Consider the following 26,662-nt stretch of genomic DNA (forward strand, 5'->3'; position numbering starts at 1 on the left):
TTTTTTTTTTTTTTTTTTTTTTCTTGTGTGGGAATTGACTGGTTAACGCAATCCATTTCGTCATTACTGAGTGTTTATTAGCTTTCTTGCCGTCACCTGCTACGCATCCGACTAGACGATGAATGGAAACCGTCGATTGGCTCTTTTGAGTGGCCATGAAAGTGACGTACACGATTTTTCCACGTCGCTAATTGCCGGATACCGGACTGGCCGGTACGTGGTGCGGAGGTTTGAAAAAGGCGTCCACCTGCTGTGGACGGTTGCTGCGTACTGGAACATGATGGAGTGGTGTGCGGGCAGACACGTGAAGTGCCTGGTAATGTGCCTTTCTCTTAAACATGTGTTTAGTAATTTATCCGCCCGAAATATATAAATATATATATATATTCTTATTTTAGTTCTATTAAATGAAGCTTTTTTTAGGGAAAAAAATTGTCAATTGAGTATCAATATTTAACTTAAATTTTTTTTTATAAGTTAATTAAGAAAAGGTTATATGATTTTAAATTTTTTATTTTATCTATTTTTATTAATGTGATGAAATTATCAAGAAAATTAATTGTTATAACAAAAATGGTTTCAAACAAAATCTATTTTTAGTTTAAATACATTAAATAAAAAACCAAACAAGTTAGAAGCTATAAATGGTAGGGAATGATGAGATTAGATTAAATAAATTGTAAAGAATAATACATTTTTTAAATAAGTTGATGTAGATGAAATATAAAATTATTTAAAACTAATTAAAAATAAAGTAAGAAAGGTAGTGAAGTCATTATTTTTAAATTATAAAATTAATATTCGTCTCAAATCAAATTTAAAACAAAAATAAATAAATTATATTTTTATCTTAGGTATAATATTTTAAATTTATATTTTTATAATTTAGTGTAAAAATGATAAGAAATAATTAAAGGATAAAAAAGTAAAAAGGGAGGTGCTAGAAATTAGGAAGAGGTTTTAAAAAGGGGGGCGATGAAGAGGTCTGGGCTCGCGGCGGCTATTAGATAAGGGCTACGTGAAAATGCAAGGCGAACGAATCCCAAAGCGAATGGGCTCAGCCACCTTCGTAGAAGTTCTTATCGCCATATTCATCCCTCCCCTCGGCGTCTTCCTCCGCTACGGCATTGGGGTAATTTTCTCTCCCTCTCTCATTTCAATCCATAGTTAACAAATTCTAGATTCGTTCCAGAATTTGATCCGAATTCAAACATCTGATATCTTGATCGATTTGGTCTATGTTCATTCGGGAATTTTTGGATATTGTTAACAACATTTTAATTAATTAATTTTGTTCTATAAAATTTGCAGGTAGAATTTTGGATTGATTTGGTGCTCACATTTTTGGGATACCTTCCTGGAATTATTTACGCCGTTTATGTTTTGGTGGGGATGTGATGAAAAAAATATTGTTATTTTATTTTATTTTTTTATTGGCTGCATTTGAGATTTTTTTTTTTTTTTTTTTTAATTTCTTTTAATTTTCTGTTATTTTTCTATTCTCGAGCCTGCAAACCCTGCTACTGCCACGGCTTATCTGGATGGAATCCATCTTTTTAGGGGTCTAGCCCATTTGGTAGTTGTGAGATATAGGATTTATTCTTATTTTTTTTTTATTTTAATTTGGAATGTAAAAAGAAAATTGAGATGAAATTAATGTAACTCGGATTTTTAGGTTGCAAATTTATTTATATACCCTTCTGATCCTAACTGTTGTGAATTTAACCTTTCAATTTTGTCGAGGTTACAAAAGTAATTTATGAACTTTAATATCTCTTGATATTTTGCTTCTGTTTTCAGTAATATTTCTGGTGAAATTACCATTTTAGCCTAGTCTCTATTTTTGGGGAAAAAATAAATCGTCTTTTAATCTTAAAATTGTCGATCTAAAAATAGATAAGTCTATATATATATATATATATATATATGTATATGTATATATAATTTTTAAAAAAAATAAAAGAGTTATAAAAGCACCCACTAGTAGCAGGCAAGGGAAAGGAGTTCGATTTATGTCGATTGATGTAGAGACAAACATTAATTGACAGCCACCGCAAAATTCCTTTTCCCTTCTGGCAACAATAAAATGGCCGCCATGTTACGGTGGTTTTAGGGTACGGCTTCCGAGGTCCACCGTGCCTCCACCGGAACCGTCGCCTCCGCCCCCATGTGGGGCAGTTTTAATGCCCCATGTGGGAAAACTTTGAACTTCCAATTCAAATTAAATTTACAATTAGTTTTAAATTTAAAAAATAATATATACGGTATATATATATATATTTAATAATTAAATAAACACTTTGTTAATTTTACGATTAAACTAAAATTAATAAATAATTACAAAATTTAGTCTCACCTTACCAAGTTTATGGTAAATATTGACTAGTTAAACTATATTTACATTAAATAAAATAATGTAAAATAATTAATATTATGGTAATTGGCATTTAATTTTATTAAATAGAATAAAATAATTAAACTTTAAGTTTATAATTAACTTTTTAGACATGAACCTCAGGGAAGTTTTCCCACATGGGGCATATATATATTTATTTATTAATTAATTAATTATAGAAAAGTAGAAATTTAAAATTTCAATATTATTTATAACTCAATCTATTTATAAGTCAAAATATACCAACTTTTTTAACAAATATATAAGAACAATATAAGAGATTAATTAAAAAATAAATTATGTCTACCCACCACATGTGTTTTATTGACCTACCCACATTTATCGTAAATTAAATGAGTATACATAGTCAATCTTTCGTCTTAACCAACCAACTATTTTGTTTTATTCGAAAAATTATAGCTATATCTATAATCAATTATCGATTTTATTTTAAAAAAACTAGGTTAAAAATAAAAATTCATATATTTTTATTACAATAACGATTTAATGTATGGAGTTTGATATATAACAATTTATCCTTATAGTTTTAACTACATGAAGTTTTTTCATTTTAATATGTAACAATGGGAGTTTACTGTATATCGCTAAATTCCTATCATACAAAACATTATTAAGATTTAATGAAATTTAATATTTAAAGTCGAATAAAATTGTTATTTAATAAAAAATAATATTTTTGTCTAAAATTTTGAAAGTAAAACCTATTAAATGATTTTTAAATGATGAAATTACGAACTTTGTCACAAAATTATATATTAATCATATAATTTTGAAGTTAGATTTTGGTTGTTTAATGGCTTTATTGAACTATAAAGAATAATAATTATAGTTTATATAAGTTTTTCAATGAAATTTATAATTTAATACTTTTAAAATAAATAAAAGAACCTTTTCGATGCAAATTAAAAATCTTGAAAATGTAATTGAATGTTAATTAATTAATATTGACGCGTGTGTTCTCCATCGGAAAGGGACTGAAAAGAACATGTGATTGGAGGGTGAAAACGCGCGTGAAACATGAAGCGCGTGTTACGAATAAAAACGCACCCACGTAACAGACTTTTGAAGAGCGAGAAATAGAAATTGAAAGAAACTCGGGAACTGAGCTCACAACCAGCTGAAGAAGAAGAAGAAGAAGAAGAAGACGAAGAAGAAGACGAAGAAGAAGAACCAGTGCTTTTTTTGGCACTTCCTCTTCAATCTTAGGTTCAAGAGGAAAAAATACCAGGTTTCTCTCATTTCAAGCGGAATAGCAGAGGCAGACTTCCATTTTCGAGTAAGATTTTAAGAACACTCTGTTTTGTCCCACATTTCGCTTCGTCAAATGCTGTCGAGCAAGAAGAATGCTGGTTTTTCCTTTATTTTATACTCTCTTGGTTTTCTGTTCTAGTTGCTGAAAGATCTGAGTTCGCTTGGCGTTGCATCCGAGTATTGCTTAATATTGTGTATTTTTGGATGTTATCATCGTGTTTTTCGGATAGGTTTGCTTTTGATGACGCAAAGCTGTTTGAAGATTTGCTTGTTTTTTCCTGGAAGCCTATTATTCCTCGCTGGCAAGTTTGATGTTGTGTTTCTGCTTCTTATCTTTTTGTATGTTGAATGCTTTATATTCTCAGATCTGTGAGTTCAATGCGTTTGAAGCTTCAGAGCTCTTTTTTCGTTTGAATTTTCAGTTTGTTTACCCAACTAGGAGACTCTGAAAGCACTTCTTCACCATTCTCCATTAATGTTTTATTCAATCTACTTTTTAGGATCCACTGTTGAGTACATTGCTTTAGAGTTTGTTTAACTTTATGCGAAATGACATTTACTGAAAGAGAAATACTGCTTTTCTCAAAATCGAATACATATCCTAAAGTGAGTATGTGTTTTTCCATTTCTGAGTGATTCTGGAAATTACATACTCAAAGTACTGATAATCTTCCTCTGAAGAACTGTGCGAAATACACTTCATAAAATACAGTAATTTCATGTCATAATTCTTTTGAATGAATTTCAGGGGTCCATTTGGTCACTGTAGGGCAAAAAGGAGGAGCGAAAGGGAGAAAGTAAAGGGTAAAAAGTCTGAAATATGTTTTGTAGCATAATGATAAATATATGCTTTTCTTTCTTGCAGTTTTTCATTTACTTTATTATTTGAAAAAAGGTTGAAGTAAAATTATGCTATGGTTTGGCTTTTGTTGGTTGTTGTGGGGTTAGATTTTTGGGGTTTCTTTGAAGGGATTGTATTGTGTGTTGTCTTTTTTTGTTAAGTTTGGTACTGATGATTTTTGTACAAACATATATTGTCCTCCATTTTCTGTTTATTTCTCAGTCAAGATTCTCTCTGCTGTTTCAGGTACTGTGGGTCAGACGACTCTAGAACTCAATTATTTTATTACCTGCTTGATTATTTTTCTAAAGGAAACACACAAGCATGCAGACCCCAAAAGCAAAGTAAGATTATCTTTAGTTTTTGAATTGCTTAGCTGCTTGCTTTTGTCAGCTTAATCAAACGGTTTTCTTTTGTTCATCTTTTGGCTCCCCACAAACCAGAGCAGAACTCCCCACTTTCATTCTTGTGCTCTGTTTGTTTCTTACTGTAATCTTGTTATGTATGTTTTTTTTTCAAGATCCAACCTGGTCCAAGAACAAAAATGTAGTAGGGTCAGGTGGATGTCTTGTAAGAAGGGACGAGTTACGTGCAAACAGAAATGCATATATATAAATTGTTCAAGAGGCAATCATCTTAGACTCTCTGCTTGTATGTAGCTACGCCAAATTGTCAATGTACTGGCTGATATTATTATTATTATTATTATTTTTTTTTTGGGTTAGATGGTAATTCTCAGTTTTGATTTTTCAAGTTGGTGATTGCAAAAAGAGGGAGAGGGTAAAGAAGAAGATGAATAAGACTAGTAGAACATAGATACAGTAATTTAGTATATACTAAACGTGTTTGAAAGCATATGATTTTTAGAATTGTTCTTTTCATTGCTGGAAATGCAAATGGGAATATGGAATGTAGTTGATATGGTAGTTTGTATGCATCATCATAGTTTTGAGGAGGGAATTGTTGAACCTTATGAGTGTGAATGATTTTCCTAATCTGTTTGAACCCCATTTTATAGAACCCTTTTTTTGTACCTTTTTTTAAAACTTAACTTGTTCTTAAAATTCAGGTAAAAAGTAACAAAACAATAAAATTTATTGGTAGAAATCAGAAAGTTATCGAAGGAGCTTAAAGAGTTGAACTAATATTATGGCTAGATCTTACAGTTGCTTGAATTGGATTGCAGAGCTAGCTCCTCAGAGGTAACTCAAAGAAAATCTCCCAGAACACCCAGAACCGCTCGTCAACTTAAAACTCCAGCCACAGATCCTGATTCCGTTTCCCCTTCTCCACTTCCTGCTAGTAAGACACCTAAAGAAAGAAGTCCAAGGGTAGTGACTGACCGCAAGTCACCACGATGTCTGGCCGCTGAGGTACTTGTTTTACATTTTACGACTAACTATATAGAGATTCACATCAGTTATGTTAAAAGTTTTGTCTTAAAACTTTTATTTTCAATGTCTGCCCGCAACTCTATATTTTCAATTGAGTGACTATTAAGCCTATGAAATTAAAAAAATATTGAAAAAGTCGAGATCTATTGGATACCAAACGAAAATCTAGTAACTTATTGGATGCAATTGAAAGTATAAGGACATGTTATACATTTTTTTTATAAGTTCATGAATCTTCTTAAAATAGAAAGGGAGAGATTAAATTTTAATTTTGAGTTGGTCAATATTGGTAACATTTTTTTCATTTTAGAGTAAAGGGCCGAGCAAAGTGGTTGAATTGGAATCACGATTTTCTCAACTCCAGGAGGAGCTGAAGAAAACAAATGAGCAATTGAGTGCATCTGAATCACACAAAAAGCAAGCCCAACGGGAAGCAGAAGAAGCAAAGAAACAATTATTAGACATGTCTGCAAAGCTGGAAGAATCCCAACAGCAAGTGCTTGATCTCTCAGCTTCTGAGGAAGATCGTGTTCAAGAATTGCACAAACTTTCTCAAGATCGAGATCGAGCATGGGAATCCGAGCTCGAAGCTGTTCAGAAGCAGCACACAATGGATGCTGCTGCATTGGCCTCCGCCATGAATGAAGTTCAGAGGCTCAAGGTCCAGCTGAACATGGTGTCTGAATCCGATGAAACCCGAAGTAAGATCGCCGAGTCTGCACAAGTTGAGATGGATTATCTAAGAACACAGCTCTCAGAGACTCTCTCCCTTGTTGAAAAACTGAAAAACGAGCTTAGTTACTGCAGAGAATCTGAAGCTCAAGCCCTCAACATAGCAAGGAAAAACCAAAATCAATTCGAAACAGCTAAAGCTGCTGTGGAAAAGCTTCAATCAGATGAAATCAAAGCCGTTGAAGCCTACAACTCTTTGTCATTGGAATTGGAGCAATCAAAAGCTCATATTCAATTATTGGAGGGTCATATCAGCAAGACTAAAAAAGGCTTAGATTCAATCACGGGCAGTAAGAATGAAATCAATGACATTAAAACTGAGCTTGCCGCTATGAGATTGGAAGCAGATAAATCAAAATCTGCATTAAGTGCAGCTGAGACAAGGTTTGAAGAGGAATCTGTTCGTACAGCAATGCAAATTAGAATTGCTCATGAACTTGTGGAACAAGTGAAGGTAGAGTCATGTCAGAAAGAGGAAGAATTGGATGCAGAACTCAAGGAAGCCAGAAAAGACATTGAACAATTGAGAGAAGACCTTAAGGAAAAAGAAACACAATTGTGCAGTGTCGTGGAGGTAGACAAGGACTCTGAACTAGCAATGGAGCTAAAGAAGCTGGAGGCCGACATGGCAGAGTTAAAGACCAAACTTTTGGATAAGGAGACAGAATTGCAAAGTACATCCGAGGAAAACAATGCACTTAAAAACAAGATCCAAAAGATAGAAATGGAAATGAATAGAATCAACGATGAAGCAGTCACTTTGGCAGAAACAACCAAAGCTGCAGAGCAAGAGGCAGATAAAAATGGCCAAAGAGCGGCACGAGCCGCGGAGCAGCTGGATGCTGCACAGGCTGCGAATGCCGAAATGGAGGCTGAGCTAAGGAGGCTAAAGGTGCAAACAGACCAGTGGAGGAAAGCAGCTGAGGCTGCAGCTGCTATACTGTCAACCGGCAACAATGGGAAGCTTGTTGATAGAATAGTTTCATTGGAGAACAATTATCCTTTAGGCTCGCCGTACTCGGAAGATCTTGACGACGAGTCGCCGAAGAAGAAGAATGGAAATGTGTTGAAGAAGATAGGAGTTTTGTGGAGAAAAAACCATAAGTAAAGTACTGAAGATTCTTGTATGAATGTGTGTTAGTTTAGTAGGATGTTTTATGGTCTCCTCTGTTCTGTTTTTTACTTTCCCATTGCCTTTTGGTTTGTTTTATGTTTGAAGACTCTGTTCTGGGCACTCTCTATCTATGTATGCAGAGGCTAGAATTGGGCAATGCCCCACTTTACTTTTCAATATCTTTTTTCTTTGCATCTTTTGCAGTGCACATGGAAAATATGAATATTTAAATTACCAATAATACATTTTTATTAATTTAGCTTAAATTGTAACTTATATAATTTATATTTAAAAATTAAAATTAAATGTAATTCATAATATAATATACATAAAAAAGGAAATAACCAAGATTTTACAGGTTTTTTTCTTTTGATTTAATTATTAAAATGTATAATTATTTTCAAACTCACTTTAAATTTTGATAGCATTTTTTTCATGTATATTTAAGACTAAAATAATGAAATATGAAATATATATTTAAGACTAAAAGGGGCAATTTCGTATAAATACGATCATATAAAGGGTAATTATGTAAAAAGACAGTTCAAACTCGCTATTGTTTGGGCTCAGACAAAATTTCATTGGTGGGGGCCCAAATTGTTTAATGGGCTGAAGTTGCAACTATCGGCCCGAACCATTTGCTCCATATATTATAGTTCATTCGTGCACGCGTTTCTTCTTGAAGCCTAGGGTTTTGGTGCGCAGCTCTTCCATCTTCAACTTCCGAAACACTCGCCGAAGTCGAAGAACCCGTTCTTTCTGCAAACATGGGGTAAGATTGTTCGCTTTGAGAGGTTTTTGAAACAATGCGTTGAAAATAATCTGAGATAACGAAAAAACGATTCCGTGAAGAGATGTTTGGTTTGTTGATTGAGTTTTGTGATGCCTATATGATTTGGATCGGTTTTGAAATGGTTTATTTGCTTCACCATCTCTTACTTTTGCTGCGAAAATTCGCTTTATTATAGAGTTTGGAACTTAGTAGTGATTTTTGTTCCAATGAGTTGGATTTTCTTTTGTGGAGTTTTCAACTACCTTGTATGTTTGTTGTCGAAGGAGTGAATGATTATGAAGACGTTTTCTGCTTTTAGTTTGAACAAACACTTGTTGGAGTTCTTCATCTGATTTGAAATTCAGTTGATTTTTGTAATGTCATCGAATTTGAATGAGCAAGCACGAGTTTAGAATTATGAACTCGCGAGAAATACTTATAGCACTTTGGATAATTCCAGGCGAATATCAGGTTGTGATTTTTGTACCTGGTTTTGATTGATTGGTATTTTTCTGACAATCTTACCCAACAGGAAGACTCGCGGTATGGGAGCGGGACGCAAGCTGAAGTCCCACCGTAGAAGGCAAAGGTGGGCTGACAAAGCCTATAAGAAGTCTCACCTTGGCAATGAATGGAAGAAGCCATTTGCCGGGTCTTCTCATGCGAAAGGCATTGTTTTGGAAAAGATGTAAGACATCAAACGTACTGTTTACTTGAGAAATAATATGTTTAATGTCATGGCTAGCAATATGTTCCACTATCTCGATTGTTCTTTATAATTCCGTTTATTAGTTTGCATTGTGTGATTTTGTCATTATGGATTCTATACAACCAGAAAAGTGACAGTCACTTGGTTTTATTGTTGGTCGACTGATTTTAGTATTGGTAACTTCAGACTGTATTGAGATCTTAAATTTAGTAACCTAATGGATAATTTTATGCAGGTTCTCTCTGATGTAAACTGCTTTTGAATAAGTTTTTAATTTTATTTCGCTATGTTAATGTTTGTTATCTAAATGAGCAATGCTATTCTGATCACAGAGGTATTGAAGCTAAGCAGCCTAACTCTGCCATTAGAAAATGTGCCAGAGTCCAACTCATCAAAAATGGAAAGAAGATTGCTGCCTTTGTACCCAATGATGGTTGCCTCAATTACATCGAGGAAAATGTAAGTCTGATCTTATGCTTCTGCCCCCTTCCAGTATAAGAAAAAATTCGAAAAAGAAAGACCCAATGAGATGAAAAGAGCTTAAAACTGATATCGAAACTGTGATTGCAGGACGAAGTGTTGATTGCTGGATTCGGTCGTAAAGGACATGCCGTCGGAGATATTCCCGGTGTTCGATTCAAGGTCGTGAAGGTCTCTGGTGTTTCTCTACTCGCCCTTTTCAAGGAGAAGAAGGAGAAGCCAAGGTCTTAAATTTGTTTGGCAGAGCTTGTTTGTTATCTTCTTACAGTTTTCTATGGATAATTTTAGAGTATTTTCAGATATTGATTATTGGATGTTTTGGACTATGATGTAGTTATTGCTCTCCTTTTGCACTCTTTTTGGCATTTTTGAATTACAACCGTTTGATCTTACTACCAAACTATAGCTATGTTGAGTTCTTGATTGGTTGGTGTTCATGTTAGCCAGGAATTATATTTGTTCTTTATATGAAAACTTTGATTAATTTATTTTCAAAATCATTTGCAGTTCAGTTTTAGTATATTTTTAGATCTTAACAATTAAATTTGATTATAGAATTAAATAAAATTATAATAAATATGTTTTTATACAATTTTTTTTTTCATTTTTGGAAACTCTTCTAAATTTAGCTGAAAATTAGTTATATTCACACTTGCAAATTTCATTGAATTGACTTTTTTATTTTTTATTTTTTATGAAATTGTTACAATTATTAACTCTTAAACACTTTAAAATGATCCAATTTCTCCTACGTTAGGAATTGTTGCTATCAAATACTCAATTTATAATTGTTACAATTAAATTATGTTTTCTAAATCCACAAAAATTCAAAATTACAATAGTAACCATTAAATAAAAAGGAAATTAATCTTTTATATAAAAAAAATATAAGGATTTAAATTGTTTACCTTTTAGATTATAATTTAATTGAAACAATACGTAGTTTACTAAATTTAATAACTTAATTTCAATGAATTGTGGAAAATTTTATTAGTGCGCCGTGTTTTTTCTTTTTTAATTTCCTAATTTTAAACCGCCACTTCCACCAATTTCAAACAAACAAATACAAATACAAGAAAGATCAGAACCCCCTTTTCCCTCCCCTAAACCTCCCGCCCCTCTCTCTCCGCCTTCGATTTTTCAAATCATTCAATCCTAGTCGGACAGTTCCTCACCTCTTCCGTGTTTCTTCCAGATCTGTCTCATGGACGCCGTATATACTGATCACGATCGCCGTTTTAGCCGTCTCAGCCTCATCGATTTCGCTTCCGAGGACGATTTGCTAATCTCTTCTCCTTCCTGCGACTTCCATGACGCCAATTCTTTAGGTCCGCTCCGGCCGTTCTCATTTCAGTCTCGTTCTGTTTCATTGTGTTGTGAATCTTACTTTTACTGATGATTTTATCCTTTTCCCGCTTGTTCTATGTATTGAGCTGCTCGTGTTCGATTTCTGTTCTGTGGTTTTTTTTTCTTTCTCGGATGTTTCATTTTCTTTTCGTTTTTTCAACTCAATTGGCAGCAGTCGCTTTCACTTTTTTCTTTGGTTTAAAATTAACCCTGTTGTTCATGTGTGGAAGCTTTGTGTTGTTTTTCTAGTTTTGATGTTACATAATGTTTGAGAATCTTGAAGTTTTGATGATTGTATTCGACTTCGGTTTTGTGTAGGCTTTGCAAAGGAGGATGAGGAACAGGACAATTTTGAACGATTAGAGACTGTGGATTCTAACAGAATAGAAGAAAGAACAGATGGCTTCGAACAGAGAGAGGATGAACCTCAATTACTCCCATCTTCGGAACCGGAAAGGATCGAAAGAAATGGGAAATATAACTTGCGTAAGAGTTTAGCATGGGATAGTGCTTTCTTAACTGGTGCAGGTATTCTTTTATTTGCATTTGGAATGTGACATTAGTTTTGTCCCAGTATTCCTCTTACATATATAACTCCTTGTATTTCAGGGTTTTTGGATCCTGAAGAGTTAACTAGCATGATTGCACCAGTGGGCAGGAATGAAAAACGTGTATTACCCATAATTCCAGAAGATGTTCTAAAATCTTCAGATTCCATTTCTACATTGGGAAGTGAAATTATGCCATTGGAAAGCATTGAGGGCAATTTATTCGAAGATGTTAGGGCTTCAATTCAGAAATCTAGTAGAACGATTGGTAAATCTAACTCGAGGATTAAAGTTGAATCCGGGCGACAGGGAGCACTAAAACTGCCTTGTGAGTAACTTTGTACACAAAAAATTTGGTTTAATGAAAAACAATAATTGAGAGTTTTATCTAGATACAATGAGAAGCCCATTCTCAATAACCCAACTTCAGGGAACGGTACTTGAGTTTTGATATGGTTACTGCTCTAAGAACCACTTTTTCTTATTAAAACATGAGCTGCTTGCGTCCTATATCAAATTGCCACCTTCTATGTATTAGATGGAAAGATTCATGCGGACCAGATTACAGAACATAAATATTTTCACTTCTTTATATTTTCCTCGACTATTTTGCGATAGCTAAGAGATTTTTCACCTTCCCTCCCCAATGACAATTCACATCTGTGTTTTGTTTTGTTCGTTTCGACCTTTTCTTTTCTTTTCTTTTTGCTCCATGCTAATCTGCCTGTTGCAACTTTCGAGTAATTATTCATTAATTCTGCAGGAGATATTTCGTTGTGGGTTTAGCAATATTTATGAATCTTTTATAGTATCTTTTGTATCTCATCAGAACTGAATCTGACATTACTCATTATTTTCAGCTCCAGGACGGCTTGATCTTACTTCACAAAATAAGGCAAGTTAAATGAATTTTTCAATCCTTTTGGTGTTTCACAGCTATTTTTTCTTTGTTCCTTATCCTTTCAAAAGTAGTATTTTGATGCTTGGATTTTCATACACAGTTCCTTTGGGCCCTTGCCATTAGATATTTGTCTAGCATTTAACTGAAATTTTGGTTCACTGTTTCTCAGAAATGAAATCACACCTTATATAGGTGGTGTCTAAAACAGTCATCTGAAAATTCACTTAAGAGCTTAGAAATTTTTTATTTTCAGGGACCAAAAAAGATCTTTATTCTCAGCTTAAGGATTAGAATAGAACATTTGAAAGTATATATCAAAATAAAATAAATGTAGAAGTACAAAGGTCAAAATTAGATTTAAACCTTTTTTTACATGTTCGAACTATAATGTTCCAGTGTAACATGTCAGATAAAGGACGGGTCTGCGTCCAGTAAGCAAAGTGATGGGTTGCAAGGACCTGGGAGAACCCCTAAGCAGAATTCTTCACAACCACGCGAGGCACAGGTGAAGTATAAGCCTAAGTTTTTTTACAACTGATCTTATGTAATTCAAGTATCTCTTGGCTTCTGTGGCTATTAAACCAGAGCATGATTAGTTGAATCAACTGAGACACTGGCAATGTTATATCTAGCTGTTTTGACTGTTACATTATTATTCCAGTAGTCTGAAATTTATGTTAAAGTTCACAGTGTTCGTTAGCTTGTAGTGACTGGTGGCCAAGGAAGGCGAGTGTACAACACCTGACTATTCATTAGCATATGGCTGTCTAATAGCGATGTCATTTCTTGATCGTCCATTTTCTACTTATTTGCCCCACATATTTTTGCTGCTTCTGAAAAAGAAAATATTCCTACTTTTGAAGAAACTGAAGGCAATGGGCAAGCTTCCTTCAAACTCAACGTTGACCAAGAGGCCTTCACTTGCCGCCACTGTGAATGATAGTACTACGAGTGGTGCAGGATCTGCAGGTAACTAAAACTTGAATTTAGCTTAGCTAAATTTGTTCTTTGAACTGGGATGCTTGTATCTATCTATCCTGAATTTTCTCATGCGAATTGCAGATGGGCAGGATTCAGTTGGTCTTAGATCTACTACACACAAGCTTTCCCGACTTCCAACTGCCGGCACGAGAGAGCAAAAGACTTCCTCTGAAGTTTCTATAAGTTCATCTAACAAGGTCGGTAAATCTTCCTCCAAAGATGCAAGGATAAAAACAGATTGTAAGGCTTCACCTTCCTCTGGTAGCACCCAGAAAACACAATCGCGAGTTGCACCTAAGGTCAAGACTCGTATTGGGAATTCTCGTCTCCCTTCCTACTCGATATCTCAAAGTAAGCATTCTTCAGGAATATCATCTGCTAGCTCTAAAAGTGAGTGGTCGACAGAGTCGTCATCAAATTCCACTCATGAACTTCAATCTAATAGCTCAAGAGCCAGCCTTCACTCAATTTCGGGCAAAAGAATCTCCGTAGACAGCGATGTATCTCATGATGGAAGTAACCCTGCTGTTGGAACCCATACTCAAACTATTGGCTCAATAAAGCCTTCGGGCCTTCGATTGCCATCACCTAAAATCGGGTACTTTGATGGGGTAAGTTTTGTGTTTTATTGTGTCAAGTTTCTGAGACTACTTTTTTATTCTTTTCAAAACTTGGTTTGGTTTTTGAAAAGATACTTAAAATGTAAATAAACAGAACAAGGAAACTCATAAGTTGAAGCATTATTTGTAGACCCAATATTCAAAAAGCAATAACCAAATGATTATCAAAATGGGAAATACCATTTTATGTTTTTAATTTTTCAAAATTTTAGAATTGAATCTTTTTTTAATACGTTTTCATGACTGCATTTCACAGGGGAAAACTTCTATCATTAACTCTAATGTGTCTGTACCTGGTGGCACGACTAAGATTGGAGCTGGAAATGTCAGCGCAATTGGAGGCCAAAATAAGACCAAGCCTTCAAAGCTTCAACCTGTTACAGTCTTGCCAAAGAGCACAACTCGTGCTGTTAGTCAGCCTAATTTGAATTTGAAATCTCATAAAACCACTGCAACTAAGATGTCCAAAACGAATGAACTCGACCAAGAAGTCAAAGAGCCTGGTTGTGATGGATCAAATACTGATGCATAATTCAGATGTATGCGCGATTTCGATTGCTACGAGGGAGAAGATGAGCCTAGAAAATGAAGCAGGAAGTAATGCAAACGAAACGACATCAGCAAATACTGATGGAGAACTTAACGGATTACAAAATTTCGGGACCTGATGTTGATGGTATACTTCCATTTCAGAGGATCCTTGAATGTGGTAAGAGAATTTGTTCAAGAGGGTTCAATGTAATACCGTGGAAAGAATTCATTATGAAGCCAACTGTATGCTCTTGCAGAAGGTAAGTCGGAATCATGAATATGGTTTGGTATCAACTCCCCAAAAGAGTATAACTGTTCTAAAGTATTCTCGGCATGTGAATATTATCTGATAATGTTCAAAGGAAAGCTTCCCACCTTCTGAAAACTCAAAAGTATTCTCCTCTCACTGCTCATTTAACTTTGGTAACTGTTGTTCATTTAACTTCGGTAACTGTTGTTCATTTAACTTCGGTGACTGTTGTTGACAAAGAACTTATCATCTCTAACTGAGGATCTCTCTGTCTCAGCTGCGGCCTCAGATATGGATCAAGTAAGACCCATCTTGCCATCTAAGCAGACCGTTCTTAGAACAAACAGTTCTAATGTTGTGGCTTGTCCAGGTGTGTCCGTCTGGTCCAGTGTTTCCTGTTGATGTCCCAATTCTGGGGTTTCTGGTGGAATGTGAAGTTCTGTTGTGCTGCATTTGAGCATCCGATGTAATTACCAATTACATGGAGACGTTAAGTGATCTGAGTTGGTATTGTGTGTGTCGTCAACTGCTTGTGGGTTTTTGGAACAAGATTGGCCAGTGATTCGAGTTGGGATCATTGTATTCGTCATGCTTGTGAGCTTTGTGAACAAGATTGACCAGTGATTTGAGTTGGATATCATCGGGTTCTTAATGCTTCTGATAGCTTTGGGAACCAGAGTGACCAGTAATTTGAGTTGGTATCGTCATGTTTGTCGTGCTTGTGAGCTTGGGGAATAACAGTTTTGAAAGATTGAAGAGGTGTTTGGTTACGTTAGTTTCACACCATGCGGAACCCAAAAATGGTTGGTATGTTTGAACCTTGATAGTTCATGAATAGTACTGTAGATGTTCCTCTTTTAACCATTTTGCTGAACTAAACATCATTTCTTATTTCACAGAATGGTGTAATTGAATGATAATTTTGTAGTAGTTAATAAAAAATAAATATTACCATGCTTAGAATTGATGTATGAACGATTTTCAAATCGAACAAACCTGATTAGCCAGTAAAACTGAGTTGATTTGGGAACATATTAATTATAACACATTACCTTAAACAACAATCCATGATTCAGAAATACAACATTTAAGGTCCTACAATTAAAACCAAGAAAGCAGTACATGAGGGCATAATTTCACTCCAATATGCCCTTTTACATAATGAAAAAACTACCATGTACAGACTAATCCAAGTATCTCTACTAACAATACTCTGAAAAAAGTATCAGCCATGTCCTATTTGTTTGCAAGTTAAACTCTACCCAGTCAAATTATCGATATGAATTGAACAACAGACATCAGTTAAAAGTGAAAGTAGCACAGACCTGTTTAAAACCTGAATATTTAGGCAGCCAAGAAGCCCTTTGTTCTTAAGATTTCACTTCTTTTCTGCCTCTCCTTGTCAGACGTGATGAAACTTTGCTCGGAGCCAAGAACTTGAGTCGGTAACTAACATGGGTCGTTCCAAAAATGCTGTGTTTCCCAGAACTACTGAAAGCTGTTTCGGCATCCGAAGTTCGCTTGAAAATTACTTTGGCTTGTTTACTTTTCTTTATTACTTCCGTCTTTGACTCGTACAGAGGTCCATATTTTCTAAATATGTCGTTCAAACTTGTTTCAGAAGGAACAGAATCGAGGTCGGTAAAGGTTAAAATCAGAGCAGTGGGAGAGGGATCCTCCACACAAGTCTCTGAATCTGGTTCAACAAGTTCAGTAGGGATAACCGTTTCACTCAGAGTCTGAATGTGGCCTTCTTCAGTTTCGTTTTGATTCTCAAAAGTTACTTCATCTTCAGCAATGCCCTGGATTAACCTATCAGTCCAATAAGCGTCCTTAATAAATTCAGAATCAGATGTTTCTATAGGGGCTGAAACTTTTCTTCTTTTCCTTGTCTTTGTCGACTTATTTCCAGTCTTCACACCGGAAACTAGTTCCGAACTCCCCTGCGCTTCTGGACGTGTTAGGATCATGCAAACGAAAATTATAAATTCTGAGAAAAAAGTATCCAAAAAGCCAAATCCTTTAATGGGTTTATACCAGCCAAAAAAAGAACTGCTATAGAACCCTTTAATAGGATTATCTGAAAACAAGAGCTGTTGAGTGTGGTACCTTACGCTTTCTGCCTCGTCTCGTCTTGGAAACAGATTTTTGAGATAATCCATCATCGTGCTTCAGTATTGGATTCAACTCATTCAATTTGTAAGCAACCTTTTGTATGCGATCTCCAACTCTAAAACTTTGATTAGTCTTCCCAGATTCAACATTTGTTATTGGACTGTTGATAGCAGTGTTGTTACAACTTACTACCTCATCTTTTGTACTTGAAACAGGAAAATTCAATTCATTGTCAGCATCCTCTTTAGATCCCAGTTCTTTCTTCCCGCTACGACGGGGCTTCTTGGACGTCGAATTAGAACCCTTTTTACTAGAGTCTTTTAAATCCTCAGATTTACGCTTGCACTTTCCACCTGAAATGTCTTGAATTTTCAAACTTCCTTTCCTGCTTTTGGCCACTTCATCATCTTTAATGTCTATAGCTATATCCACCATCGAGTCACTTTGGTCATCGTTTTTCACATCCAAAATGTGATCAGTATCGTTGAACGCTGCACTGTGTTTATCGTACTTGGACAGTTCAGAGTAGACCTTCCACCGACTCAATGCCATCAACTGGGCCTCGGCACGAACCACCTCTAACTTGTCAGCTTCAGCATAAGGTGACATGGCTACTTCCTTAACAAAGTTAATAAGCTTCATTGGATCAAAAGATGATGCAGTAAGAGAGATGTCCCCGCCAACTCTTTTACTCAACTTCTTGCGGATTCCTCCGTTAGCGAGCGTTTGAGTTTGAAGTTTGGAATATAATTCTTCTGAAAGACAAGGGCAGGCAAGGCTAAACTCAACTCGCCTGGAGAACTCTTCCAGAGCACAATCAATTGCGTCGTGAAAACTTCCTGAATTGCTTTGCTTCTGCAACTCCGAAAAATATTCTGAAAACGGTTTTATCATCACTGCTTCTTTCCATGCAAATGTATGATCCCCAAAAAATGCTACCAGATATTTGCCTGTTTTGAAATATTTCATGGCTTTTTTTGATGAAGCTGCTGGATCACATATCTGCCCAGGCCACCAGGGATGGCTCGGTACTCTGCTCCATACTAGATCGTGTACATTGAACTTCACAACTGTGTCTTCACTGTCGTCATCAGACATGTCATCTTCATCCATGCTAACATGTGGGTCCACTTCAACAACAATGTCAAACAACTTTGACTCATCTATATCTGTTGAAGGCCCTGTCTTCGGAATATGACTGCCAGTGGCTGGATTTTCAATTGTCTGTCCACCATCAACTTTCCCACTCTGATTTTCTGAGTAGTTCGATGTTGGCACGGTTCTATCCTCAGTGGCTAATTCAGGTGGTACTTCATTGCTCTGTATCATATTTTCAGCCTTTTGATCAAGCTTGTTAATTGACTGTATTCTATCCTCAGCACTTTTAGGAGAACCAGATGCCGAATTATCATGAAGAGAACCCGAACCATCGACATCCTTGTGGTGAAATGGACCCTCAGGATTCGTGTTTACGCGTTCATCAACACAACCCTTATGGTCAAGTACACTGTGGGATTCATCTTGCATTGTGCTAACCCCTTCTTCCTGGCTTTCAACATTATACTCAATACCAACAGAAATTATTGATTCATCCCCAGCCGTAGCATTGTCGTAGGCTCCACCTTCTGTAGACTCATTCAATGATGCAAGTCCCTCTCCAACCTGGCTTTTTGCTTCACAACAAGCTAAAGCGTCACTTGGTGAAGCATTTAGTGTCCCATCAGCATTCACCACCTCGTTGTCGTCAACAATTATCTCATCCCTACACAAAGCTTCAACTTTCTCTGAGATATGTTTCCTCTTGCTAGATTCCATTTCCAACTCTGATAAATCATTTATTGCCATAGACGATGCTTCACCCTTCCTTGCGGGAGGGTCCATTTCCGTTCCCTTGACATCATCTATAGATTTTCCCTGCAAAAATTCAACATCGACTGCTTCATTTCCCACATTTCCGTCGGTTTCGCCTTTATCCAACCCACAAAGCCCTTCTCCAAAGCTGCTGGTGTCTTGATCTTGAACGGCCTCATCCTCTCCCGTCTCTCCCGACCGATTTTCACCATTGCTTTGCTCGTTTACGGAAACGGTAACAGGATGCGAAAGATTAATCCCATGAGCTTCAAATTCTCGAGCTCCCAGATCAACTTCAGAGTTGAGGTCGATTTGTTCACCGTTCCCCGACATCAAAACAGACTCAAAACCAAAAATTCTAAACCCTAATAATGACAAAACGTTGTTAAATTCAAATCATACAGTTGAGTCAAAACAATGAAATGGTACCTCGAATTTCTTCCCCCTTTCTCCCTTCTAGTTATAACAGCTTGATTTTCTTCGACTCGCAGATCGTCTTCCTTACTGAAGCTGGACCATAGAGTGAAATAAAGAAGCCTTCTCCATGGAACTGGTGTGCGAACTCGAACATCGAACCTTGAATCTGGTCTGCTTCGAGGTACAAAGGTAATCCGACTGGGCTCAATACTTGGAAAACGAGAAACTCTGCCTTTTTTGGGCCTAATATGGACCAACCAATTGGCACATAAACCTACTGGGCCTGATACACGTCCAAGTGAAGCGGGGCCTTTTTTGGGCCTAATATGGACCATCATGAGCCTTGTCATTTTATCATATGAAACTGGGCCTTTTATGGGCCCAAAATGACCATCATGGGCTATAGCATGGATAAGCCCACACTTTCCCGTCAATTTTAGACCCAATTCGGAATTTCCCATGCGAGTCAGAAGGCTTAACTCTAAAAAATAAACCAACATGGGCCAAACACATGGCCCACGTAAAACTGGGGCTTTGGTGTGAGCCTAACATGGTCAAGTAGTTAAACCAACATGGGCCGTAAAACTGGGCCTTTTGCTTTAACATGGACTAATATGGGCCTAACATTGGGCCCGTAAACTGGTCCATTTACTTTGGACACTAGCCCATGAAGTGGGTCGGCGGTCCGGTTCAGCCCGCCTTAGACTAAACCGCTGCGTCTCTCTCCCGCCAAAATTGGAAGAACGCTTTGTTGTGATGGAAAATGTCCGGAGATCATACCGAGCGAAGATAGGCATGGAGCAAGCGTTTTCAGACTTCGACATAGCTGGAGACATCTTTGATTTGTACTTCCCTCATACTGTCTTCACTGTCGAAAATGAATGGCTTAAGCTCATTTCTCAGCTTATTTTCTTCTTTTCTTCTCCGGCAGGTCGGCATCTTGCTTCACAGGTAACTTCATCTCTCATTCAGATTGATTTTTCCTTTTTTTTTGGTTTTACATGGGATTAATTGAAGAAATTATGTGGCGCGGGGTTTCGATTGTTCGTGATATGTTCTTGCATCAAGAATTGGATGTAGGTAGTTCCTGCAAGGTCACTTCCAGCTTGCGATTTGTGGTTGATTTTGCAACATCGGTTTCCTATTGAATCTCAAGCCTGTATCATGGACAATGGATATCTCATTAGGTTTTTCTTATACACTATAATATTGACTAGAAATGCCTCGTTTCTAGGTTGGATGTAATGCGAAAACATTTAAATCTGTTGGTTTGCAAAAGTAGCCGACGAAGTCCTCTCCATGTCCTTTTCACTTGTTCCTAGAATCGCGTGAAGGAGGGAGCTGACCTTCAATTATTTTGACAGGCTATTGATGATGGTCGTGGCATCTTTATTTTGTCAATTGACTTTCAACAGTTCCGAAAGATTTGCGATGAACATGAATTATACCTAATGTTAGAGAAAGATCCTAAAGTTGCTCTCAAATGTATGAGTGCTGCACTTCACCAGGTAAAAACGAATTATTACAAGAATTTCGTTCTCCATTTGTCTGCTATAAAATACTTTCAGGGTTTCAGCTTAGAATGGTTAGCTGGCCTTTAAAGCAGGTAATGAGGACCAAATGGGCGCACAATTTAGAAGTTGTCGCAAAAATTCTAGTCCGGTTGCACAACTATTCAGAATCCATGCTTGCTTTGAAGAACTTGAAGGCAGCATATATTGGTACTTGGTAGCTTCTTACATATTTATTAATGAGTCTGAAGTTTTACCGTTAAGTTCTTAAGGAACTGATGTAGGCTATATTACTTTGGAACAACGCAGACAAGCTTGTATCAGTGCGTGGTACTGTTGTTAAAGTTAGCACTGTTAAGCCTTTGGTGGTGCAAATGAGCTTTGATTGTGCTAAATGTAAAAGCAATATCACACGCATCTTTCCTGATGGTAAGTTTTCACCTCCATCGTTTTGTGAGCTGGATGGGTGCAAAAGCAAAACATTTATTCCCATTCGATCTACAGCTGAAGCAATTGACTTCCAGAAAATACGGTAACACTTCTAAAAGCTGAAAGTAATCTCAATTTACAGTTAGTTTTACTGCCTACTCATTGGCAAAATCTATTCATTAGACGTTTTTCTTATGTGCATTACATGAGGTACATAATTTTTCCTACTACGGTGAATATTAGATATGATTTTTTAATCTTTCCAGGTTGCAAGAACTCACTAAATCTGATGACCATGAAGAAGGAAGGGTGCCTCGAACTGTAGAATGTGAACTGACTGAAGATCTTGTTGACGCATGCATCCCTGGAGATGTTGTCACTGTTACTGGAATCATAAAAGTAATTAACAATTACATGGATATTGGAGGAGGTACCAGATTTCTTCCAAGCTGTGTAGTTAACTTCTAATGTTTCCCATGAGTGGTAATTTGGTCCATAGGTCGTGTTTAAACATCTCTTGCTTGCAGGTACACACATCAACATCTTAATCATTAGGTATTTCATTATATAAGCAGAAAATAAATTTTGATTAGTATTTTTGTTTCGTTCAACAGTTGAATGCTGTTGGGTAATGCTTGTTCTTAATCGATTTTTCTTCTCTAACAGGGAGACCTTATTACTGCTATACATTAGCAATTCCATAATTTTGTCGTCATAAAACAATTTCAATGATTTACATCACACATCAACACCAGAGCAAAAATGAAATAAAATAATTAAAAAAACCACTCACTAACAAGTAGTTTGATGCATCAATTACGAGGCTAAAAATAGTACTTATTTACTGCGTTATAAAACAGGTGCTTATGTTGTGGATTTCTGATACCCATTCTTTACTAGTACATATCAAAGCAACTTTTCATGTATTTTCAGGAAAATCGAAGGGCAAAAGTCAAGGATTGTACTATTTGTATCTGGAGGCTGTTTCAATAAAAAATTCCAAGTCACAATCTTCACCTGAGGAGATGCAAGATTCTAACTCTAATGCAAGAGCAACGGAGTTGCTTGACTTATTCTCATTCTCCCCAAGAGATTTGGAATTTATTGTGAAATTCTCTGGGGAATATGGTTCCGATGTTTTCCGTCAAATACTTCAATCTATATGTCCATCCATCTATGGACATGAACTTGTTAAAGGTAACATTTTATACAAATTCAGATTTGCTGGTTCCCTCCATTTTCTTTGGCTGACATATTTTGTGGGTTGACTTGAAATCTGAAAAGCTGGAATAACACTAGCTCTATTCGGTGGTGTTCGAAAGCATTCAAAAGACCAGAATAAAGTTCCTGTTAGAGGGGATATTCATGTCATAGTTGTTGGTATACTTCTATGTCCATATCCTTTGCATCTCACTTCTAGAAAAGAGTGCTTTGTGAATCAATGAACAGACTTTATGGATAACTTTTCGGTGTTAATTTCGTAGGTGATCCTGGACTTGGCAAAAGTCAAATACTGCAAGCAGCTGCAGCTATTTCTCCACGTGGAATTTATGTTTGTGGTAATGCAACAACCAAGGCGGGCCTAACTGTAGCTGTTGTGAGGGATTCCATGACAAATGACTATGCTTTTGAGGCTGGTATGTCTTTTGTTGAACATTACGACGTCATTTCCCATGTTTTAAAATTGAGGATTTTCATATTGTAATGGTAGTGATTTGGTTTTTATCATGGAAACAAAATATTGTGGGCACTTGATGATTTTATTCCTTGACTGCCAAGTATTAAATTAATCCTTACATTGGGAATTGGGAAATTCTTATTATACGCTAGTTTTGACATAGCTCAAATCTTTCAAGGGCTTATTGCATACATAGATTTCACAAGTAGATGACAGTGAACTTTTAATGGTTTACAATAACAGAGTTCCGCTGATTGAAGAGAATTCTACTTGAATGCTCATCTTATGCTTTAAAACTCCTCTTAGCCGATACTTTTCAGTTTCAGAAAGTAGTAATAAAGAAAATCCTGGCTACCTTCTATCCCACCGTTTTTTCCGATCTTCTTGATTATATGACTAGAGAGGACCTGATATTCCTACTAAATTTCCATAGAAAACATCGCAATCTTAAGGAAACATGACAAATGTTTCATGAATTTGGAATCTTATTATAATAGCCAACAAAGGGGGGAAAAAAGTAACTTGGTTAAAATACCATTTTGGTCAGGTTCACTGGGCTTCATTTTATTTTGGTCGTTATACTTGTTCAAATCTAGTCAAAGCTTAAAAAGAGCTCCTATTGTTAATCCTAAGTTAGTTTTTCTCCTCAAAATTGATTCATAATAATAATAACTTTCATGCAAGAAAAAACAGGGTGAACATATTTTCAAAATTTGTAGAGGAAAGATTAAACAAACTAATTATTTTTCAAAAAAGCTAACAATAAAACTAACTAAAGGGTTGAATTTGAAGTTTTATTAAAAGTAAAGTGACTAAATTACATGAAATAAATGTTAGAGATTGTTGGAGTCCCATGTTGGGTAATTAAAGGGAAATTAAAGGGAAATTAAAGGGAAGATCATGAATATATAAGTGAGGGTCACTATCTCCATTGATACGAGGCTTTTTGGGGAAACCAAAAGTAAAATCATGAGAGCTATTGCTCAAAGTAAACATTATCATATCATCATGGAGGTCCGGGAACATCTTCATGAATTCGAGATGCTTGGAACTTAAGCATCCAAGTTTTTGTGATTTCACACCAGGCTAACCTGCCATCTCTTCTTGAACTTCTGTGTTCATAATCTGGGTCTAATGGTGCTTAAATGCTTCTTAGTTGCAAGCGCATCATAGTAAATATATTGTTTTCTCCTCTAGCAATGTAGTCTACTTTTTCCACAGGGGCTATGGTACTTGCAGATGGTGGATTATGCTGTATAGATGAGTTTGATAAAATGTCTGCAGAACATCAGGTTTTTGAGCCAATGCCTAAATTCCTATTGAACTCTTACTTTTCATTGTCCATGGCTAGATTTTCTTACATTTGATTATTGCAGGCCCTATTGGAAGCCATGGAACAACAATGTGTATCGATTGCAAAAGCTGGCTTGGTAGCAAGTCTATCAGCACGTACTTCTGTTTTAGCTGCAGCTAACCCTGTTGGCGGTCATTACAAGTAAATTCCGTTCAGAAATGTATTTGTTTCAGTCATTTGCTTTCCTGACTGACTATTCGATTTTGTGACCGATAGAACATCTATATGTTTTGAGTCTTTCTTATAATCCTTCCTCTTCAAAATATCAAGTTGAACGTTTTCCAGTTTTCTATTTATAGAGAATATTGTTCTTATTCCTGAGGAAAATCTCTATACATTATTTTATATCAAAGAACCCATATTTAAAATTTTCCAGCCTACTCCAACTGAATAACGATGGGAACATGTTCTTTTATACTGGTGATATGTATTAATTCTTAAAATAAAACTTGCAGCCGGGCAAAAACTGTGAATGAAAACTTGAAGATGAGAGCTGCTCTTCTCTCGAGATTTGATTTAGTTTTCATATTGCTGGATAAACCTGACGAATTTCTGGATAAGAGAGTCTCAGAGCACATCATGTCGGTAAGTTAATTTCGGTTGCTTCTTTTTCTTATGCTAAGTGATCTCTCGAATTACTCTGACGAATTTAATTGGAACTTAGAACCATTGAAACCATACTCTTCGGAAGCTCTATGAGAAGATGAAAGAACATTCCAATAATGAAGTTTATCTTCACAGTTAGATTGACATAAAACAAAAAGTGAGTAATCAATTCGTGATAAACGTCTGTTCTGATACCGATAAGACTTTTGAGCAGAAGGCAACAATGTGCTTGAACAAATTAAGGAACAAGGGTGTCTCATGTTTTGGCATCTACATCAAGTATGATATTTGTCTTTCTTGCAGCTTCATGCAGGATATGGGGAACGCGCTTCTACAGCAAAAAGATTACGCAAAGGTATGTATCCTATTTCTTATCTATTCCTTTTACTTTCACTCGCTCGATTTCCACTATTAAAAGAGTTTCTCCCGAATCAGATATATCTCCTTTGGCATTAAAGAATGTACCAATGGAGAATGATGGAAAAGGAGGTGCTTGTTCAAAAGGCGAGTCTTTAGTTTCAAGACTGAGATTGGACCGAGCGAAAGATAGCGATTTTGTACCATTACCTGGGCAACTTCTTCGCAAATATATAGCCTATGCAAGAACTTTTGTTTTCCCCAGGTGAATTTACATGCTGGAATTCACCTAAATTCACCTGGAGAATTTACATGAATTTACAATATTTTTTTTTTCAATATGAATTTACAGATGAATTCACATGCTGGAATTCACCTGGAATTCTCCTATGCAAGAACTTTTCTCGAAATCTATCCTAACACATCTCTCCATGCTGGAATTAGGATGTCAAAGCCGGCAGCGGACATTTTGCAAAGATTTTACTTACAACTGCGTGACCAGAATACATCAGCTGATGGTACACCAATTACAGCAAGGCAACTCGAAAGTCTGGTGAGGCTGGCAGAAGCTCGAGCACGAGTAGACCTCAGGGAAGAAATTACAGTACAGGATGCCATGGTTAGTTATAGAAAGATGTACCCCAAATTTAATTAGTATGACTCAAACTTGACTTTTGTCATTAACTTTGCAGGATGTTGTAGAAATAATGAAGGAATCCCTTTATGACAAGTACGTAGATGAACATGGAGTCCTGGATTTTGGTCGAAGTGGGGGAATGAGTCAGCAGAAAGAAGCCAAGCGATTTTTAAGTGCACTCAACAAGCAATCAGATTTGCAGCAGAAAGATTGTTTCTCCATCTCCGTAGGCTTATGCTACACGCTCTTGTCGCTGTTAAAGCTTATCACTTTCAGCTCCGAGCTAACCACATATGCAATGCCCTGCAGGAAATATATATCTTGGCAGATAGGATTGGTCTGCAAGTACCCGACATTGATACCTTCATAGAAAATCTTAACAGTGTTGGATATCTGCTTAAGAAGGGACCAAAGACATATCAGGTGCACGCTTCTCTTAGCAAACATAAAACCAATTAAACAACAAAACTATGCATCAACCGATCATTATCAATCTTTGCACTAACCCATACATTTCCTAAACAGGTGCTATCCTCGTCTTACACCAGTCAATCTACAAGGTCTAGGGGATAAAACTGGCCGATATTGAGAGGTCAAACTTTCTTTACTCTATTTTTCTCTCTCACAATGTCTCTAGGCTAGAAATGGCTCTTCCACAATACCAAGCATGTATTATTCGTTGATGCTGTAATAATTGTATAGTAATTTCAATGAATAACATATTTAAGTGGTACAAAAAGGATGTTTGGCATGATAGTTGCAGATCTCAGGCTGCCGGAGACATCACTAAACCAACCAGGATGTTTCTTGCAAAGTAGAA

General features: G+C 36.2%; 6 protein-coding genes across 22 annotated transcripts; 5 read left to right on the plus strand and 1 right to left on the minus strand.

The window, feature by feature from the left end:
• Positions 1-945: 945 nt before the first annotated feature.
• Positions 946-1,679, plus strand: LOC111498668 (low temperature-induced protein lt101.2-like). The gene is made up of 2 exons (XM_023149999.1): positions 946-1,132; positions 1,312-1,679. The coding sequence occupies exons 1-2, from the start codon at positions 1,025-1,027 to the stop codon at positions 1,396-1,398; spliced, it is 195 nt and encodes a 64-aa protein (XP_023005767.1). The 5' UTR covers positions 946-1,024; the 3' UTR covers positions 1,399-1,679.
• Positions 1,680-3,477: 1,798 nt separating this feature from the next.
• On the plus strand, positions 3,478-7,939 carry LOC111498724 (interactor of constitutive active ROPs 2, chloroplastic-like). 3 transcript variants are annotated; one of them, XM_023150076.1, is made up of 6 exons: positions 3,478-3,692; positions 4,033-4,273; positions 4,416-4,471; positions 4,755-4,852; positions 5,695-5,881; positions 6,213-7,939. In XM_023150076.1, exons 4-6 carry the CDS (start codon positions 4,833-4,835, stop codon positions 7,740-7,742), a joined length of 1,737 nt encoding a protein of 578 aa, XP_023005844.1. In that variant the 5' UTR covers positions 3,478-3,692; positions 4,033-4,273; positions 4,416-4,471; positions 4,755-4,832; the 3' UTR covers positions 7,743-7,939. The 3 variants fall into 3 exon arrangements, with proteins under 3 accessions (XP_023005844.1, XP_023005842.1, XP_023005845.1); XM_023150074.1 differs by lacking the exon at positions 4,033-4,273; XM_023150077.1 differs by lacking the exons at positions 4,033-4,273; positions 4,416-4,471.
• A 481-nt stretch (positions 7,940-8,420) lies between these two features.
• Positions 8,421-10,104, plus strand: LOC111498763 (40S ribosomal protein S23-like). The gene is made up of 4 exons (XM_023150125.1): positions 8,421-8,520; positions 9,053-9,208; positions 9,562-9,688; positions 9,800-10,104. The coding sequence occupies exons 1-4, from the start codon at positions 8,516-8,518 to the stop codon at positions 9,938-9,940; spliced, it is 429 nt and encodes a 142-aa protein (XP_023005893.1). The 5' UTR covers positions 8,421-8,515; the 3' UTR covers positions 9,941-10,104.
• A 677-nt stretch (positions 10,105-10,781) lies between these two features.
• Positions 10,782-15,858, plus strand: LOC111498278 (SMY2 homolog 2-like). 8 transcript variants are annotated; one of them, XM_023149398.1, is made up of 10 exons: positions 10,782-11,037; positions 11,375-11,584; positions 11,666-11,932; positions 12,465-12,499; positions 12,915-13,010; positions 13,369-13,474; positions 13,568-14,097; positions 14,363-15,060; positions 15,165-15,187; positions 15,258-15,858. In XM_023149398.1, the coding sequence occupies exons 1-8, from the start codon at positions 10,914-10,916 to the stop codon at positions 14,636-14,638; spliced, it is 1,644 nt and encodes a 547-aa protein (XP_023005166.1). In that variant the 5' UTR covers positions 10,782-10,913; the 3' UTR covers positions 14,639-15,060; positions 15,165-15,187; positions 15,258-15,858. The 8 variants fall into 8 exon arrangements, with proteins under 8 accessions (XP_023005166.1, XP_023005167.1, XP_023005168.1 ...); XM_023149399.1 differs by having other exon boundaries at positions 14,363-15,029; XM_023149400.1 differs by having other exon boundaries at positions 14,363-14,897.
• A 65-nt stretch (positions 15,859-15,923) lies between these two features.
• LOC111498276 lies at positions 15,924-19,433 on the minus strand. Of its 4 annotated transcripts, XM_023149386.1 has the most exons (3): positions 19,283-19,433; positions 16,997-19,218; positions 15,924-16,830 (listed from the first exon to the last, which is right to left on the minus strand). In XM_023149386.1, exons 2-3 carry the CDS (start codon positions 19,184-19,186, stop codon positions 16,258-16,260), a joined length of 2,763 nt encoding a protein of 920 aa, XP_023005154.1. In that variant the 5' UTR covers positions 19,187-19,218; positions 19,283-19,433; the 3' UTR covers positions 15,924-16,257. The 4 variants fall into 4 exon arrangements, with proteins under 4 accessions (XP_023005154.1, XP_023005153.1, XP_023005156.1 ...); XM_023149385.1 differs by having other exon boundaries at positions 16,997-19,423; XM_023149388.1 differs by having other exon boundaries at positions 16,781-16,835; positions 16,997-19,425.
• Positions 19,434-19,763: 330 nt separating this feature from the next.
• Positions 19,764-26,433, plus strand: LOC111498277 (probable DNA helicase MCM8). Of its 5 annotated transcripts, none has more exons than XM_023149392.1 (18): positions 19,764-20,221; positions 20,635-20,778; positions 20,874-20,991; positions 21,091-21,210; positions 21,286-21,313; positions 21,477-21,640; positions 22,144-22,407; positions 22,495-22,590; positions 22,695-22,847; positions 24,110-24,180; positions 24,265-24,383; positions 24,698-24,827; positions 25,152-25,203; positions 25,284-25,470; positions 25,650-25,824; positions 25,898-26,068; positions 26,152-26,265; positions 26,368-26,433. In XM_023149392.1, the coding sequence occupies exons 1-18, from the start codon at positions 20,027-20,029 to the stop codon at positions 26,413-26,415; spliced, it is 2,349 nt and encodes a 782-aa protein (XP_023005160.1). In that variant the 5' UTR covers positions 19,764-20,026; the 3' UTR covers positions 26,416-26,433. The 5 variants fall into 5 exon arrangements, with proteins under 5 accessions (XP_023005160.1, XP_023005157.1, XP_023005161.1 ...); XM_023149393.1 differs by having other exon boundaries at positions 19,767-20,115; positions 20,202-20,221; positions 21,091-21,313; XM_023149389.1 differs by having other exon boundaries at positions 19,765-20,221; positions 21,091-21,313.
• Positions 26,434-26,662: the final 229 nt, after the last annotated feature.

Source organism: Cucurbita maxima, unplaced genomic scaffold (assembly GCF_002738345.1).
Source record: "Cucurbita maxima cultivar Rimu unplaced genomic scaffold, Cmax_1.0 Cma_Scf00025, whole genome shotgun sequence".
In the NCBI taxonomy this organism is placed as follows: Eukaryota; Viridiplantae; Streptophyta; class Magnoliopsida; order Cucurbitales; family Cucurbitaceae; genus Cucurbita; species Cucurbita maxima.

Excerpts from the sequence above, each read along its gene's own strand:
- LOC111498724 (XM_023150076.1), top strand. The coding sequence starts at position 4,833 with ATGCAGACCCCAAAAGCAAA. Across the intron at positions 4,853-5,694 it reads ATGCAGACCCCAAAAGCAAA|AGCTAGCTCCTCAGAGGTAA; the intron begins GTAAGATTATCT and ends ATTGGATTGCAG. Across the intron at positions 5,882-6,212 it reads CACGATGTCTGGCCGCTGAG|AGTAAAGGGCCGAGCAAAGT; the intron begins GTACTTGTTTTA and ends TTTTCATTTTAG.
- LOC111498278 (XM_023149395.1), top strand. The coding sequence starts at position 10,914 with ATGGACGCCGTATATACTGATCACGATCGCCGTTTTAGCCGTCTCAGC. Across the intron at positions 11,933-12,464 it reads GGGAGCACTAAAACTGCCTT|CTCCAGGACGGCTTGATCTT; the intron begins GTGAGTAACTTT and ends CATTATTTTCAG. Across the intron at positions 13,475-13,567 it reads GAGTGGTGCAGGATCTGCAG|ATGGGCAGGATTCAGTTGGT; the intron begins GTAACTAAAACT and ends TGCGAATTGCAG.
- LOC111498668 (XM_023149999.1), top strand. The coding sequence starts at position 1,025 with ATGCAAGGCGAACGAATCCCAAAGCGAATGGGCTCAGCCACCTTCGTA. Across the intron at positions 1,133-1,311 it reads TCCTCCGCTACGGCATTGGG|GTAGAATTTTGGATTGATTT; the intron begins GTAATTTTCTCT and ends TAAAATTTGCAG.
- LOC111498763 (XM_023150125.1), top strand. Across the intron at positions 9,209-9,561 it reads GGCATTGTTTTGGAAAAGAT|AGGTATTGAAGCTAAGCAGC; the intron begins GTAAGACATCAA and ends TTCTGATCACAG. Across the intron at positions 9,689-9,799 it reads TCAATTACATCGAGGAAAAT|GACGAAGTGTTGATTGCTGG; the intron begins GTAAGTCTGATC and ends CTGTGATTGCAG.
- LOC111498277 (XM_023149389.1), top strand. The coding sequence starts at position 20,027 with ATGGAAAATGTCCGGAGATCATACCGAGCGAAGATAGGCATGGAGCAA. Across the intron at positions 20,992-21,090 it reads CTTGAAGGCAGCATATATTG|ACAAGCTTGTATCAGTGCGT; the intron begins GTACTTGGTAGC and ends GGAACAACGCAG. Across the intron at positions 21,314-21,476 it reads ATTGACTTCCAGAAAATACG|GTTGCAAGAACTCACTAAAT; the intron begins GTAACACTTCTA and ends TAATCTTTCCAG.
- LOC111498276 (XM_023149386.1), bottom strand. The coding sequence starts at position 19,186 with ATGTCGGGGAACGGTGAACAAATCGACCTCAACTCTGAAGTTGATCTG. Across the intron at positions 16,831-16,996 it reads GACGAGGCAGAAAGCGTAAG|GGGAGTTCGGAACTAGTTTC; the intron begins GTACCACACTCA and ends CCAGAAGCGCAG.